The sequence below is a fragment of the Branchiostoma lanceolatum genome, chromosome 3, assembly GCF_035083965.1.
Source record: "Branchiostoma lanceolatum isolate klBraLanc5 chromosome 3, klBraLanc5.hap2, whole genome shotgun sequence".
Lineage (NCBI taxonomy): Eukaryota > Metazoa > Chordata > Leptocardii > Amphioxiformes > Branchiostomatidae > Branchiostoma > Branchiostoma lanceolatum.
The window spans coordinates 13,226,242-13,240,140 of record NC_089724.1 but is presented as its reverse complement, the minus strand read 5'-3'; the positions used below and the strand labels follow the sequence as shown (position 1 = coordinate 13,240,140).

Sequence of the window (13,899 nt, the reverse complement as noted above, 5' to 3'; positions counted from 1 at the left end):
CAAGTGGTAGATAGTTATTGTAAGGAACATTGCTGTTTTGTCGAGCGACTTTTAAAGTGTATCAGAAGAACGATCTCCCAAACCCGAAGAAATCTTTTCGTCAATGAAGAGTGACACTATCGAAGAGACATGCCCGACATCGATGCAGTGAACATCTCCTCACCCGAGCCAGTCATTCAAAATATTGAGGAATGAATGTCATTTTGTAATGACCTGTTGTGAAACAAATCATAATGATTTGTTACAAAGGTACAAAGGGCATTTATTCTTGACAACTGATGTGGGCTTTCTTTATGATAATACTCTGCCACCAAGACAACACAAGTCTATATATGGTCTTCTTGTTCAAATGTTTTATTCCTAGCCTGTGTTTACACAAGCTCTCGGAGGCTAGAGGGCGGCATCTGTTGGTCCGGCCGCTAGGAGCGCAAGCCTCCCATTATCACAACTTACCAATAGCTCATCATAGAATAATACTAGATTTTCGAGACGACCGAGCAGCATTCAAAATCGCTTACTTTATGCCATTATCATACTCTATTAGACTGTCTATTTCTATCGTTCCTCGCACGATGTCATGATCTATACAAAATACAACTTTACAAAATATTTCATTGAACCCCAAATGATAAAAGATTTGGAATTTTTCATAGCTATTTCTTCATAAGACTACGTATTACAATACATCTATTGATTAGATATGAAAAGTGACTACAATCATTTGACAATCATAGATATATTTCAATCTCTATATCATACCCAATGACATAACAAACATCATTACAAATTACACAACCCGAAATGATTACAAATAGGTTTTACTCTACAGTCTATAGAATATCTTAGACATTGATTTGTCTGTGAGCTCTAGCTCAAAACAGTCATTTCAACGAATTTTGTTAAGACTATCATATTTACATAACTTTGTCATTCATTGATTGAATCCTTCTGTAATGTAACAAGTGACAATGCTGTAATATTGCACTACTAATGTTACATTCCGTCACAATTGATACAGTACATCTTACATGATCTATATTGTCAGGCATCTAGAACAATTAAGTGCACTATATATGTGCCAACAGCAAACTTACTCAGCATCTAAATACAACCTATAAGCAATGATGTAATGAAGAAGACACAATTGTACATCCATGCAGCTTGAAGGTGAGGTCCATGACCCTGGCATGAAGGGCATGTAGAAGTGTGGGAGCTGACAACTCTCAGACCAACTAGTCTGCATGTGTCACAGTCAGAGGGTGAGAAGAAGAAAAGAAGTTTAACATGTTTGGGCTTGGGCTTATGAATTAGACAGGTTTTGGGTGCCTTTTGTACTTTTTGGAAATTCCATGTGTTGACTTTCTACCTGTCATCAAGTGCTTCTTGTCCGGCTTACTCTTTCTTTGCCTGTTTAATTCGTCAATCATGGACAAAAGTCGTCTTTCCTGTTTACCAAAACCCTCTCTTTTCATGATGTCTGGAAAGAAAAATCGTCTTTTTGATATGAGGCTGTGAACTGTGTTATCATGGTAGTAGAAGATGATGACACATGAAAGGAAGAAAGCATGCAGGGTAAGCAGAAGCAGAGATGCAAGACGAGTCATGGGGAAGAGAAGACTAGATATCTGCATAGAACCTAGCATTCCACTTAGAATGGCAATTTCTATGGCAAAAGTTACCAGTAAACAAATCCGTACTTCACGGTACTCAACATTAGCTTGGACAAGTGTGTCTTTCATTGATTTCAGGGTCAATGTTTTGCACCCATACATAGCCTTGATTGTCTGTCTGTACTCTGGCATATGCAGCATACAGTAATAGCCTTTGACTAGTGGTGGAAATAAGGCGACAACATCCAAAAGCCTTGCCTGAAAGACATTATATCCACTCACTTGCCACAACAGGCCATTGATAAGAAGGATCGCAAAATGAAACACTGATGCATTATATATCCAGGTGGCAGCAAAAGTTGTAAAGCTTCCATCTCCAGAAAACCTCATACCACTGGCTACAGTGCTGACCACCTCCTGTAGGAATACTGGCAACATACTCATGAAATTCTTAATGAAGCTTTGCAGTACACTTTTGAGACTCTGGAGGATAGTCCTAACAAGAATAGCTTGTATAGTCTCCTTCACGATATGCAAGTGTCCTGGTAGCACTTCTTGGAGCTGCATGAAGCATTTTAGGATTCCTACATAAAAGGCATGGTAACCGAATAGTCAGTGATGAAATATTATTTTACTTACTGCCTGGCAAGTGTTAACCACTTTAAGCAACACACACAATTTACACACGGTCAAAAATTGTTTACCAAAAACTGTTGTATTGTTAAACTGTTATATTGATAATAAATCACTCCACTACAATGTATCATTTGGGAGTTCAGTTCTCAAAAAGATACATAATTGTGATAACGTTGGGTAACATAAATTCAGGATTTTTCCGATAATGATTGACTGAAATCAGTCTAGCAGAATAATAAACCATCCCTTTTTTCTATTATTCTGTCAGTATCATGTACTATCTTTGCACTAATCATATATATGGTAGATTTTGTCTCTAGTCGTGCTGACACCATAATATTTCAACTTGAAACTACAGTCCGCCGCACGCACAATGACGGTGTTGTCGGACAGGGGTGAACATTAATTCAGGAGAGAAGATTCGTCTTGAATATCTTACCGCTAATTAGATTTTATACAGCAGCTATTCGTTCCATCCTTGGCTTGAGGAGAGTGCTATGGATATAGACGTGTCCAAGTAAAAAAAAATACACGAAAAAACGGCCGTACCGCACACATCAGGCCTCCGGGAACAACCCGTGTGTTGAGTCGGTAGAACGTCACTCAAAGTCAACCCCCACCGTCATGGAAATTTGTACATTATTCATCGGGGCGTTAGCTGGATGCCGTAGAAATGGTAAAATACTATGTCCATGTGTTTCTGCTTGTGCTAAGAGCAAACTTTGAGGAAAATATCGCCATCAGTCCACTATCACACACAACATTTAGACAAAAAAGTGTTCCTCGCAAACATTTGTCGTCTGCCGAATAGCAGGATTCTGGGTAACGAATATGGTGGCGGGAAAATTCACAGTAGTGCCGTAGCCATTGGTTGTAGCAACAGAGTGGCGTTCTGATGATTAATCACAGTTGTAGGTTAGCAAAAGAGATTCTAATAAGTTGTATTGTAAATAATTGTGTTGAGCAGGAAGCGGATGTGACATTTGTCTTATAAACCAGCGAACAACTATGCAGTATAATTCTCCCACGAAGCCCTCAGACTGTGACAATAAGGGACGGAGAGTTTTTGACGTAGCCAACTTCTAATGCATGGTTATCGAAGCTTTTCAGACAGTGTTCTGAATACGTTAGTCTGTCAAGTTTGCATTTCTAGCGGTATTACTGATGTTGCATCCAGCACATATCCCTAAATACCCCGTTTTCGAAAAATCCTGAATTTAAGTACCCCGCGAATTTATGTTACCCAACGTTACACCTTTTGTAGACTTGACACAATAAAGAAATTCTGTACAGAACCTGTATATGTGAAGGCCATTGTGGGCCTCACCAAGACATAATATTCAGATTTATCAAAGTGCCAAGGAGGGAGGAAACTAGCTTTATTATCAGTTCTATTGGAAATGTACAATGGGCACCTTTAAAAGCAGTCAAGAAATTAACTAACCTCTGATGCAGAAGTCCAGGATGTTGATACTCATAACAACCATGCATGCAAGGATGTTCAGCAGATACTGGCAAAATAAGACCAGCCAAAATTGTAGTGTTATAAGCTTGATTCTAAACCTTCATTACCATGAAATGCAATTATAATAGTAAAGGTACAATGAAAATGGAGTTCATACATACACATATGTAACTGACATGACTTGAATTTTCACAATTTACCTGAAGATTCAAGAGTGGTCTATCTGGAGGTGAACCTTTGGTGTTGCTTTTATTTTCAGCAGCCATGGCAGCGTTGTTGCACACCAAGGTGCCATTGCGGTCTGGTTCTGACCCATTGAAGGGGACTGTATCACTAGGTTCAACAGCCTTTCCGTCCTTCTCATCACCAACATTGCCATCTGGGTCAAATGTCAGCTTTGCCCGCTGACACTGTAATATCCGCAGATCTTTTTGTTAGGGGTCAGGTGTCATTTAAAATATGCATAAGGGGGTCCCTCAATCTCATGGAGCACCAAAAGCTTAACTTAACAAAACAAATCAGAAGTTACATGATTTTCCTTTCTCTTGGGACATCACAATGACAGGCATCAGATCAACTTCAGTAAGAAATATTGATATTGCACAAGAAATTACTGGTAATCAATACACTGATTTTGACAGTCATTGAACACAAATAATCACTATTGCTGCTTATATTGATGATAAATCACTCCACTACAATGTATCATTTGGGAGTTCTGCTGTGCCTTCTGCAGAAAGATTGCTAAGATAACATCGGACATATCAGCCAAGAGATGCATGATTCACCACAGGTCTTACCTGGCCAGGTGTCAGCAGCTTGTGTAAACCGATTCCCAGTCGTTTCAAATACTCCTCATGACACTTCTTCACAGATGCCAGGCTTAAGGTCTCCAAGTCAGACAACTCTTTTGGAAGTTCACAATCCTCCAACAACACAGGTAGCATCTTGCAGCCTCCTGTCTTAACTGAGTGAAGGAGTGCCCAACCTTCCTCTTTCTTTGCCCAGCAATTGTTCAGAAAGGCATTTGAAATGGCCACAATAACCACATTACTGTTTGTGATGCTGTCAATGCTGTTGTCAGTGATTGGATGACCTGGAGTTGCATCACGCCCTCTGTAGTATATCCTCTGATCGTAGTTCTCCTCCAGATAGTGTACTGCACATGTCACCCATGGCAAGTCTTTGTCATCATAGACAAATGTGGCACTGTATAGCTTGTTTTCAATGTGCAGTGTCTTTCCTGTAAAATTTCAATAAACGAAACATCAGCTAGATGTCATGAACTGAACAGCCTCATTGTACTGTCAAAATAGATAAATTACGTCATATCCCCCGGAAAAACATGTGGCAGGATTCAGCACCCAGGACAGGCCCAGTGAACTGTCATTTCAAAAAAGCCTTCCTCTCTATTTTCACAAGTCTGCCAAATATCTAAGATTGCCCAGATTATCTGTGTTCCATCAAAGTAATGACATTGGAAAAAATAACCTTTTATGCATTTAAAAAGATCTTATAAATGTAACTGTTGTGAGGACTAGTAGAGCCCTTCATCTCCGCGAACTTTGTCCCTAGAGTAACTACGACATAAGGGGATTCCCCCTTTTGCATTGAAAAGTGAAAAGGCAACGACGCCATCTTGAATTTAAATGGACATGTAAGTAAAAGTACATGTACCTGGAAACATGTACACTTTTTCTTCCCCTAAATGAGCGTTACATCTCAAGTGAATCCCACGCCCAGAAACAGTCTCAAACAATAGTGTCAATCGCGGTGACAATTGCAGTCTATGAGCGAGATCCAGTTACGCGAGCCTGGAACTTTTTAAGACAGGAAGGGGGCTACATTACATATCTTACATATATCAAGATTGGTGTATTGAATTTCAAGACATACCTTCATCAATCACTCTTCGGGCGCCCTGGCCAGTCTGCCGTTGAATCTCTAGTCCTGGGGCCATGACAAAGACGACCTAACCCATTGTTTGTCAGTAGAGCCGGGGCGCAAGATGCACAACACTGGGAAGGGGAGTGTCGGCAGACTGCGGCAAATAAGGTCGTCACGGATCTTGGGTCCCTTCACAGTGTTTTCTCTGTCACTCGGAACCAAAAGGCAGCTCGACATAGAGTTCAGCCGACGAGTTGTGCTCCCGAGGCCCAAACTGGCATTACCTTTATATTGTGCTTGCTAAATCTGCACGGAGAGGAAAAGTTTTCTCTGCCTGAAAAGGTGTCGTCCTTCCGGCCGACGTGTTGCGCGCGTCCCTAACAATCTGATGATGCAACCACGGTCAAGGGTCATCGTTAACTCGCTGTTGCGACTCAGTGTCAGGCACAGGCAGGCTCCTGTGTATCTAAGCTACAGTTACCGTAAATGTCAAACTGTGAGAACCTGCAACGGAGTGATAAAATTAGGTCACTTTTTCCTGAAGGTATTAATCAAAGGACTAACTACCACTAAAAGCCATAAGAATATGTCGTTTGCCAAGAATATGACGTTTGCCAAGGATGTTTAAACCTCCAAGATACAAACACTAGAAAGGTGTTTGAATAACGAGCCGGCGACGTATACCCAAAGTTGCTCAATCTATGTATGATGATATAACCTTGACATAATTCACAAATTTGAAAATTCCACCATCTATATGCTGCTCTTAAAGGCCACAGCAAGTAAACTTTGTGGATTGCATCCTCTACAGACTCCATATCTATTGCTAGCGCGCGAAAAAAAACAAGGTGGCCAAAAAAAACAAGATGCCTACATTCTAAAGTTTAAAGACTATAAACCAATAACAAAAGCAATTCCCTAGGTAATGCATTGGCGCAATATTTATACCATTTGCAACTCACTCACAGTTGCATACTATTGGCTCCGCCCCTAAGGCGTCGCATAATATCTGCTCCCTTTTGTCGGAGATATGCAGTTTACAAACAGACGCTAGGTGATGCATTTGTATCAGGCCGGGACAAAATCAGTTTCCTTCCAAGTGCTGAAAAACTCACTCGGTGCATTAGTTTCTCCTTTCAGCTTGGATATCAAGTCTGCTATCTTATCGTGCACGGAATATAAGAACTCTGGTCATCTGATCAGGGAATGTAACAAGATTCTGCAATCATTGTCATTATCGGTGATAAAACATACGGTGACGATATTTGTCTTGGTCACGCTTCACCAAACTCTCTTAGTCTATATAAAAGCAAACCAAATGTCATTCTAGACGGTGATCGATGATAGGTGAAGGTATGAAGTTGGTACTAAGCTAAAAGTTCACTGTCCACGGTGGAGAATATATATGGGAAAAGACATATTCGTGTCAGAAAAACATCAAATTAACAACAATATTCTGATCACATCCAGCAAAGAGGCGTTGCTGTAGATCTCAGCAAAGGGGACGCGCCGGATAAGCAAGTGCATGTAACGTTAGTAATGTATAGTGTCAGGCTGTCAGATCAGCTAGCGATATAAGTTGTAAGTTATGATGTAACATTTCTTTATATAAGTAACTGCTGTATAAGTGTCTGGGGTTTATAAACACCGGTACATCACATGGTTCTAGTCTAGGAACCAAACTGTATGGAGAAGTGATCAATCAAGGATGACACATATTGTTTATGAAGCTTGATTAACGTTTTGAAATACGTATGCTCTGCATGTATTTTAACTAACTTCACACCAGGTCAGGCGTGGTTTTGCCGTGCATGGTTTTTAATTTGCTGTACCGAACGAAATACTATGTACGCCGACGAAGGAAGGAGGTTCGGTAAGTCCTGAGAAAAACGGCGATCTTCTAACGCCGGAGGAGGTGCTCGGGGGCAATTCAAGAGCCAATGATCGATCAGATTAGAGCTGGTACGTTACGCCGAAGGGTGGTCAGTACACCGGCTGGACAGATGATGCTTACGGCGACAAGATGGGCGATTGATAGCAGCGATTAAAACAAACATGATTAAAAGCGAACAAACTATGTGAACTGGAAAGAGGACACGCAGCTGTTCAAATACGTAAAGGCCTCTGCTGCTTTTCGCTACATGTCATGTAAATTATAGCTTTTTGATTCAACCATTCATCACCAAGGCAACTTAAGGCTTGATTACAAGCTACGTAAAGACAAGTTTATGGCTGAGGAGCAGGTTTCTCGAGGTGTCTTATCACTAAGCAATCGTACGGCCAATCCTCGCCATATTATACAAGTTCATGTCATGACTTGATTGTAGTTATGACTTCGTTCTAACTGAAACTGCTACTATGATTCTCATGAGTAGATATCGACGCTAGTTGTTTCTCCGAACATAAAGCTTCAGTTCCCTATTTCGACAATTCAGGACAGATTTGTTTCTCTGTCCAAAAGATCTTTCTATCCACTTAACCTAATGTAACATTTGTATAGTAGGGAAGAGACACACATTTATTCAAATAGGATCAAAAGCCTTTATTTCAAAGCTCAGCGTCTCCGGACTCGTGCCACATGTTCACAATAAATACGCTCTTTAAACTGTAATGAAAATCGGAACCTTTAAATCTTAGTGTTCAGTGACGTGGACAGGCTAAATACATAGGGAGAGTTTTTCGCGATCTTCGACAATATGAAGTTGCCAGCATGAATCGTTGGAGGGCTGACAGTGGATCTGAGAAATTTCGCAATAGAGATTGGATTTCACAACAGTTACAGGTGGTTGATTTTCCTTGAAATTATGTAATTCAGTGTGTGGTATAACCAGAATAGAGCGCGATCAATCTGAGGGTGTTTAAAGTAATGCCATGCGTTTCGAGTCCTCCGTGGGCGCTCACTGAACATCGGAGAATGCCTTTTGCTTCTCCTGCAAGCTGATCTCGGTCTTGGTGGCTGTGACCTCCAGCTGACGGAACACGAACATCGGCATGCTCCCCTTCACGCCTGCAGCGGCCGGCTTGTTGAAGGTACAGTTGGTCTGCACCATGGCGCGGTAGCTCCCGCCGCCGCTGGTGCTGTAAGGGGAATGGAAATATACAATTTACTAGACTCAATCATGAGAATTGTTCAGTTGAAATCATGAGGAATTTAAGACCATTTTAGTGCATTGAACATTTGGCCCGTCTTTTGAAAAGAATATGACCTGAGATGTCGTTTCGCTCCGAAAGAAATTCTCATGTCTGCCCATTTGTCGGTAAAGATTTCATCTTTAACTTGTTCTTTAACTTGCAATAATACGCACCACAGTGCTATGTTATCAAATGTCTCTGCCTTAGCCTTTCAAAACTATGTAAAAAAACAACAACACATGATTATAATACGTTACGTTATATCTTCTCCGAATCAAATCATCTCTTACCGGTAGGTCCAGTCGATGTTTTCGACCAGAGTGTTATCGTCGACACACGTCATCTTCGCCACGGACCGGTCCAGACCGGTCAGCGCGCTGGTCATCACAGGGCCGCTGGCGGGGAAACCGCTGCCCACCAGCTGAAACACCATGGATTCATTTGGTTCAACGCAATGCCATGCGGAAAGGTCTAATACTATGTCTCTCTTTGATAAAGATAGAATGTAAAATGTCTAACTTGCAGCAGAAAGAGCTTCGTCAATGTTTGTGATCTATCCAAAACATCAACCGAGGCAGTTCGCAATTTCTTATTCATATAACATAGCCCGAAGTTACTAACCCAATGCAATCCCTACAACATCATACTTCACATTATAAAGCCTCAGTGTAAAACTTCTCAAAGTTCGATCGAGGATAAGTAAATCCCATTCTATACGGGCAAAGTTTCGGGGACCTACATTGAAGTCTCCTTTGATCTTGCCGCCCTCGTAGGTGTAACGATAGGTGGCACTCAGCACGGCGCCGTCCTCAAACTGTATGTTACGATGTTCGCTGTACCTGAAGCATACAATCGAACACATGAGTACTTATGGCTAGTTATGGCCTTCATAATAACGAAGAATGGAAAGTGGATCATTATGTTTTACTGGTTTAATCAGACTTGTTCGACCTACCCTCCGTCCTTAATGGCGGCCTGGTAAGGTGACGGTCCGCCCGGGAAAGGCAGATACTGGTAGAACCCGTATCCCAGATGAGGGCCGACAAGCAAGGGAGAGAAGGCCGGCAGGGCACCCTTGGTGGACTTCACACGGGTCTCCACTGACCCCTGTAAACGAGGAAAATGTTGAATTCGTAATACTTTGCATGTGTTACTTGAAATGGCGGAAATCGATGCCTTTGAAACACTTCAAACAGCAAGAAAAACTGTATCATGTAAAGCTGGTAAATTGAAAATGCAAGGCTTACAACATGTCTTTCAAATCTATTAAAAGTGACAAATGTTAGCTACTCTATAACGCCAGTTCATCGAATTAAAAACCTGTACATTTCATGAATATTCTATTTGCGACCATGTCGACATGCTAATCGAATGATTGAAGAATTAAAAGTAGAGGTGGTCACTTCGAAAATTAAGGAATTGTGTTGGGGCCCGGGGTCTAGGGAAAGTATAGAAAATAACGAAAGTAGTAAAGGAAACCATGAAAAGTAGGGAAAAGAGAGAACCTAGGGAATTCAAGAAACATTAAACTTAACATGCTGCATAGTTAGTATCAATATCACAATAAAGAGCGTACTTACGTCGTTCGGGTTGCCGCTACCGCCTCCAACCATATCAAACTCCAGACCATTGATGGAGCCATAGATGTGCAAATCGTGGGTTGTCGGGAAAGACTGAAATAAAAAAACAATCAGTATAGAATCAGACAAAACTATCAAGAGATAACAAATCTACCTCATCGATGAAGTCGGCAAGGCTCGCCAGAAAGAAGAAGTAACCTATCCAAATCAAGTATCCCTCCTCTCCGGTGTACAAGACATCTCACATGTTAGGTATAGGGATTGATATCGGGTGTAGTAAGTGGGGCGTCCTCTACCTCCTTGCACTGACGGAGCGAATCTGTTCAGCAACGAGAAATACCAAAGGGTGGGCGGGTGTATTTTTAACGGTCGCCTCGTCCACTGACCCAGTCCACTTACTGTCATCCTTGTCCTTGTTATCTCGTCTTCCTGCTCCTCATTTACCGTTGAAATGGCACTGCTCGGATTTCCTTTGTTCTGTACCTTTTATAGCCCTGAATACACGTGGCATGCCCCATCTGGTTTCCCTAATCTATCTCACCTGTTCTTGTTGAGATCTGTTTGTATTCTACACCTGTGCAAGGGATTACTTGATTAGAATAAGGAAAGCTCAGTCTGGGGGCCGCCACAGCCGATTGGCGGGTCGCTTGGAGCGCGAGTTAGTCATGACAGTCATGAAAAGAACGTAAGGGACAAATTTCGCGCGACTTTGGGATAACGAAAAGAGCATGATCTAGAGGATTTGGAGAAGAAAAAAACTTCGCTGTAATCAGGTAACAGATAACAAGTATCAGGTATCTGCAAATTGGTAGCGATATCTTCAGGCTACCTAATGACAGGGAGCAGAGGAGTTTTTGAAAAAATGAAGGGAATAGCAAGCATTTTGCCTAGCGTCCTTGCCAACAAAAATATATTTCTAACGGACAAAATAGCAACAAACATTCAGGATTGACAGAGAAATTTAGAAGCTGTTTGACAGGAGCTCATGCCAATTGAATATAAACTTACAAGAATCAAAATTTGACAGCTCTGTAAGTCTGAATGAAATGTCTCACCATGATTGCGCTGATTTGCGACGAGAGGAATAAGATGGATGTCGTCTGGAAGGAACTCTGGAAGAAGAACTCTTCACGATGTGAGCTGTAGTCCTGGAGACAGGCTATTTATTCATTTTTTTCAAAAGTGGGAGGAGTTTTAGAAATAATGGGAGAGTCATGTGAGTATCATGTGAGTATCATGCGAGAATTCCTTTCCAGCAGGTTATGCTATGATTGCTTATAATTACGCAATTAAGTGTAATTACAGATATATTTACATTTATGCCCCAAAGAATGCTGCGAAGAAACGATTACTCGCATCTGTTCGGTTCTACAGAAACATTTCACTCTTTCAGTGGTCTTTCAGTGGGCGATCCATGATTTCCGAGGTCTTTCAGTGTTACAGGTATCTTTGTCCCTTATAAAGTCACAAACACATGTCTGGCATTTAGAATAAAGTCATTTAAGTTTTTGAAATCGCGTGAGAATCATGTGAGAAATTCCTTTAAATCAAACTGCAGGTGGTGCTCCTTTGTTCTTCAATGCTGTCAGAGTCCGTTCACATCACTCTGTCCTATATGTTACAAACATATAGATTATACACATATCTGGCAGTTAGAACTTAAAAGTGATGAGAGTAATGTCTGATATGTGACCAAAATTACCCTGAAAAATGTTTGATTTTGATGATGAAAACTGGATTTCATTGAAAATAGTGTTTTTCGTTTTATCTACACAATCTAATTATTTGATTGATGGATAAAAAGAAGGGTCAGTCACAAGACTGTTAACAATGAAAGTATGTCACTGACCTAAAGATCATTTACCATACATCTGGGTCAGCATTCTGAAAAATGCATGTAGTGAAGTTATGAGCAAGCATCATCAGCTGCTTTGTAAATCGTGCAGAGAAGCTGCGAAATGAGAAATGATATCCTATACATTTCAAAACAAAAATCAGAAAACGGATACTAATATCGTAGAATAGTTGGGCGGTAGTGAAATTGTAAGGTTTATGTTGTGCTCGCAAAAATGTTTTGGTGCAAGTAGAAACTAAGGAATCTATTACGTTTGTGAATATTTATAGTCATCCAGGAAATTGAAGAATAAAATTGTAATTCAATCTATACCACTGGATTATAGTATGAAATTATCAGACGTTTCAAGTGTCCCCCTGACACTTTCCATATGTGATGGAAATGGTGGTTCCCCCGAAAGTACGAAATGGAACGAAATGGAACGAAATGGAACGAACTAAAACAACATATATAACATTATGAAATGAAATACCAGTAGATAGCGAAATATAAGGAGTAGACCGGAACAGGAAGCATTTCAAAAACAGAAGTGAGTGGTAAATACATAATATAACGTGTTTTATTTCTTGAATCTATGTGATAATATCAAATATAACGTTTTTGTCGCGTTTGTGTGGCTAGATTCTTCCCTGAAAATGGAGGCGCCGCTTGCAAAGAGATCCGCCGCTCTTCCTTGTGTACCAACGATCTGCAAATGAACTCCTGCAAATAGCAGGGAAAACAAGCAAACGGAACTGAGTATCGAAATTAGGACTAAATTTGATATACAGTTGGTGGTAACATTGCATCTCATAATTCACCAATAGGGCATGAGGCAAGCGTTATCTTATTATTTATACAGTGTGTTTGTGTGTTCCGGGACGGAACTCTTCTCCCCCAAATGGCATACAAATAAACGGCCATTGTTGCCAGCGCGACGGAACTGTGGGCGTACTACCGACAGGTTGAATCAAACTCCGACTTTCCAGTTATTTACATACTGCAATGCTACCACCAACTTCTGTATAATCTGGTCCTAACTTCGATACTCATTTCCGTTTGCTTGTTTTCCCTGCTATTTGCAGCAGTTCATTTGCAGATCGTTGGTACACAAGGAAGAGCGGCGGATCTCTTTGCACGCGGCGCCTCCATTTTCAGGACAAACCTAGCCACACAAACGCGACAAAAACGTTATATTTGATATTATCACATATATTCAAGAAATAAAACACGTTACAATATGTATTTACCACTCACTTCTGTATTCAAAATGCTTCCTGTTCCGGTCTATTTGTTATAATTCGTTATCTACTGGCATTTCATTTCATAATGTTACATATGTTGTTTTAGTTCGTTCCATTTCGTTCCATTTCGCACTTTCGGGGACCGGAAATGGTTATTTTTTGCCATATTATGTTCTGTACGTGTATTGTGTTCAGTCATTTAGTATTTTGGATTTCCATCGTGTTCCAAACATATCAAAGGCAGGGGCAAGATTGGAGACTACATTAGATTAGATTGCATTGAAATTTCAGGTCAAATGACAAGTGTTTTTTTCTTCTTCAATGTAGTTTGAGCTGAAACAAAATTGTCAGATTTTGGCAATTTGGCAGGGTCGATTGAGATCTTTTCGAAAGACGAACCTGTCTTGTCGTAGATTATTTTTGCCTCAAAGAATGCTGCGAAGAAACGATTACCCGTATCTGTTCACACTTTTTCAGTGGTCTTTCAGTGGGCGATCAATGATTTACGAGG

General features: G+C 40.7%; 2 protein-coding genes across 4 annotated transcripts; both read right to left on the bottom strand.

The window, feature by feature from the left end:
• Positions 1-331: 331 nt before the first annotated feature.
• On the bottom strand, positions 332-5,968 carry LOC136430395 (uncharacterized). 2 transcript variants are annotated; one of them, XM_066420949.1, is made up of 5 exons: positions 5,608-5,968; positions 4,512-4,954; positions 3,912-4,121; positions 3,691-3,757; positions 332-2,194 (listed from the first exon to the last, which is right to left on the bottom strand). In XM_066420949.1, exons 1-5 carry the CDS (start codon positions 5,669-5,671, stop codon positions 1,308-1,310), a joined length of 1,671 nt encoding a protein of 556 aa, XP_066277046.1. In that variant the 5' UTR covers positions 5,672-5,968; the 3' UTR covers positions 332-1,307. The 2 variants fall into 2 exon arrangements, with proteins under 2 accessions (XP_066277046.1, XP_066277047.1); XM_066420950.1 differs by lacking the exon at positions 3,691-3,757.
• Positions 5,969-8,125: 2,157 nt separating this feature from the next.
• On the bottom strand, positions 8,126-11,488 carry LOC136430394 (GFP-like fluorescent chromoprotein dsFP483). Of its 2 annotated transcripts, none has more exons than XM_066420947.1 (6): positions 11,366-11,488; positions 10,311-10,403; positions 9,686-9,837; positions 9,470-9,569; positions 9,021-9,151; positions 8,126-8,676 (listed from the first exon to the last, which is right to left on the bottom strand). In XM_066420947.1, exons 1-6 carry the CDS (start codon positions 11,366-11,368, stop codon positions 8,496-8,498), a joined length of 660 nt encoding a protein of 219 aa, XP_066277044.1. In that variant the 5' UTR covers positions 11,369-11,488; the 3' UTR covers positions 8,126-8,495. The 2 variants fall into 2 exon arrangements, with proteins under 2 accessions (XP_066277044.1, XP_066277043.1); XM_066420946.1 differs by lacking the exon at positions 11,366-11,488 and adding an exon at positions 10,710-10,843.
• Positions 11,489-13,899: the final 2,411 nt, after the last annotated feature.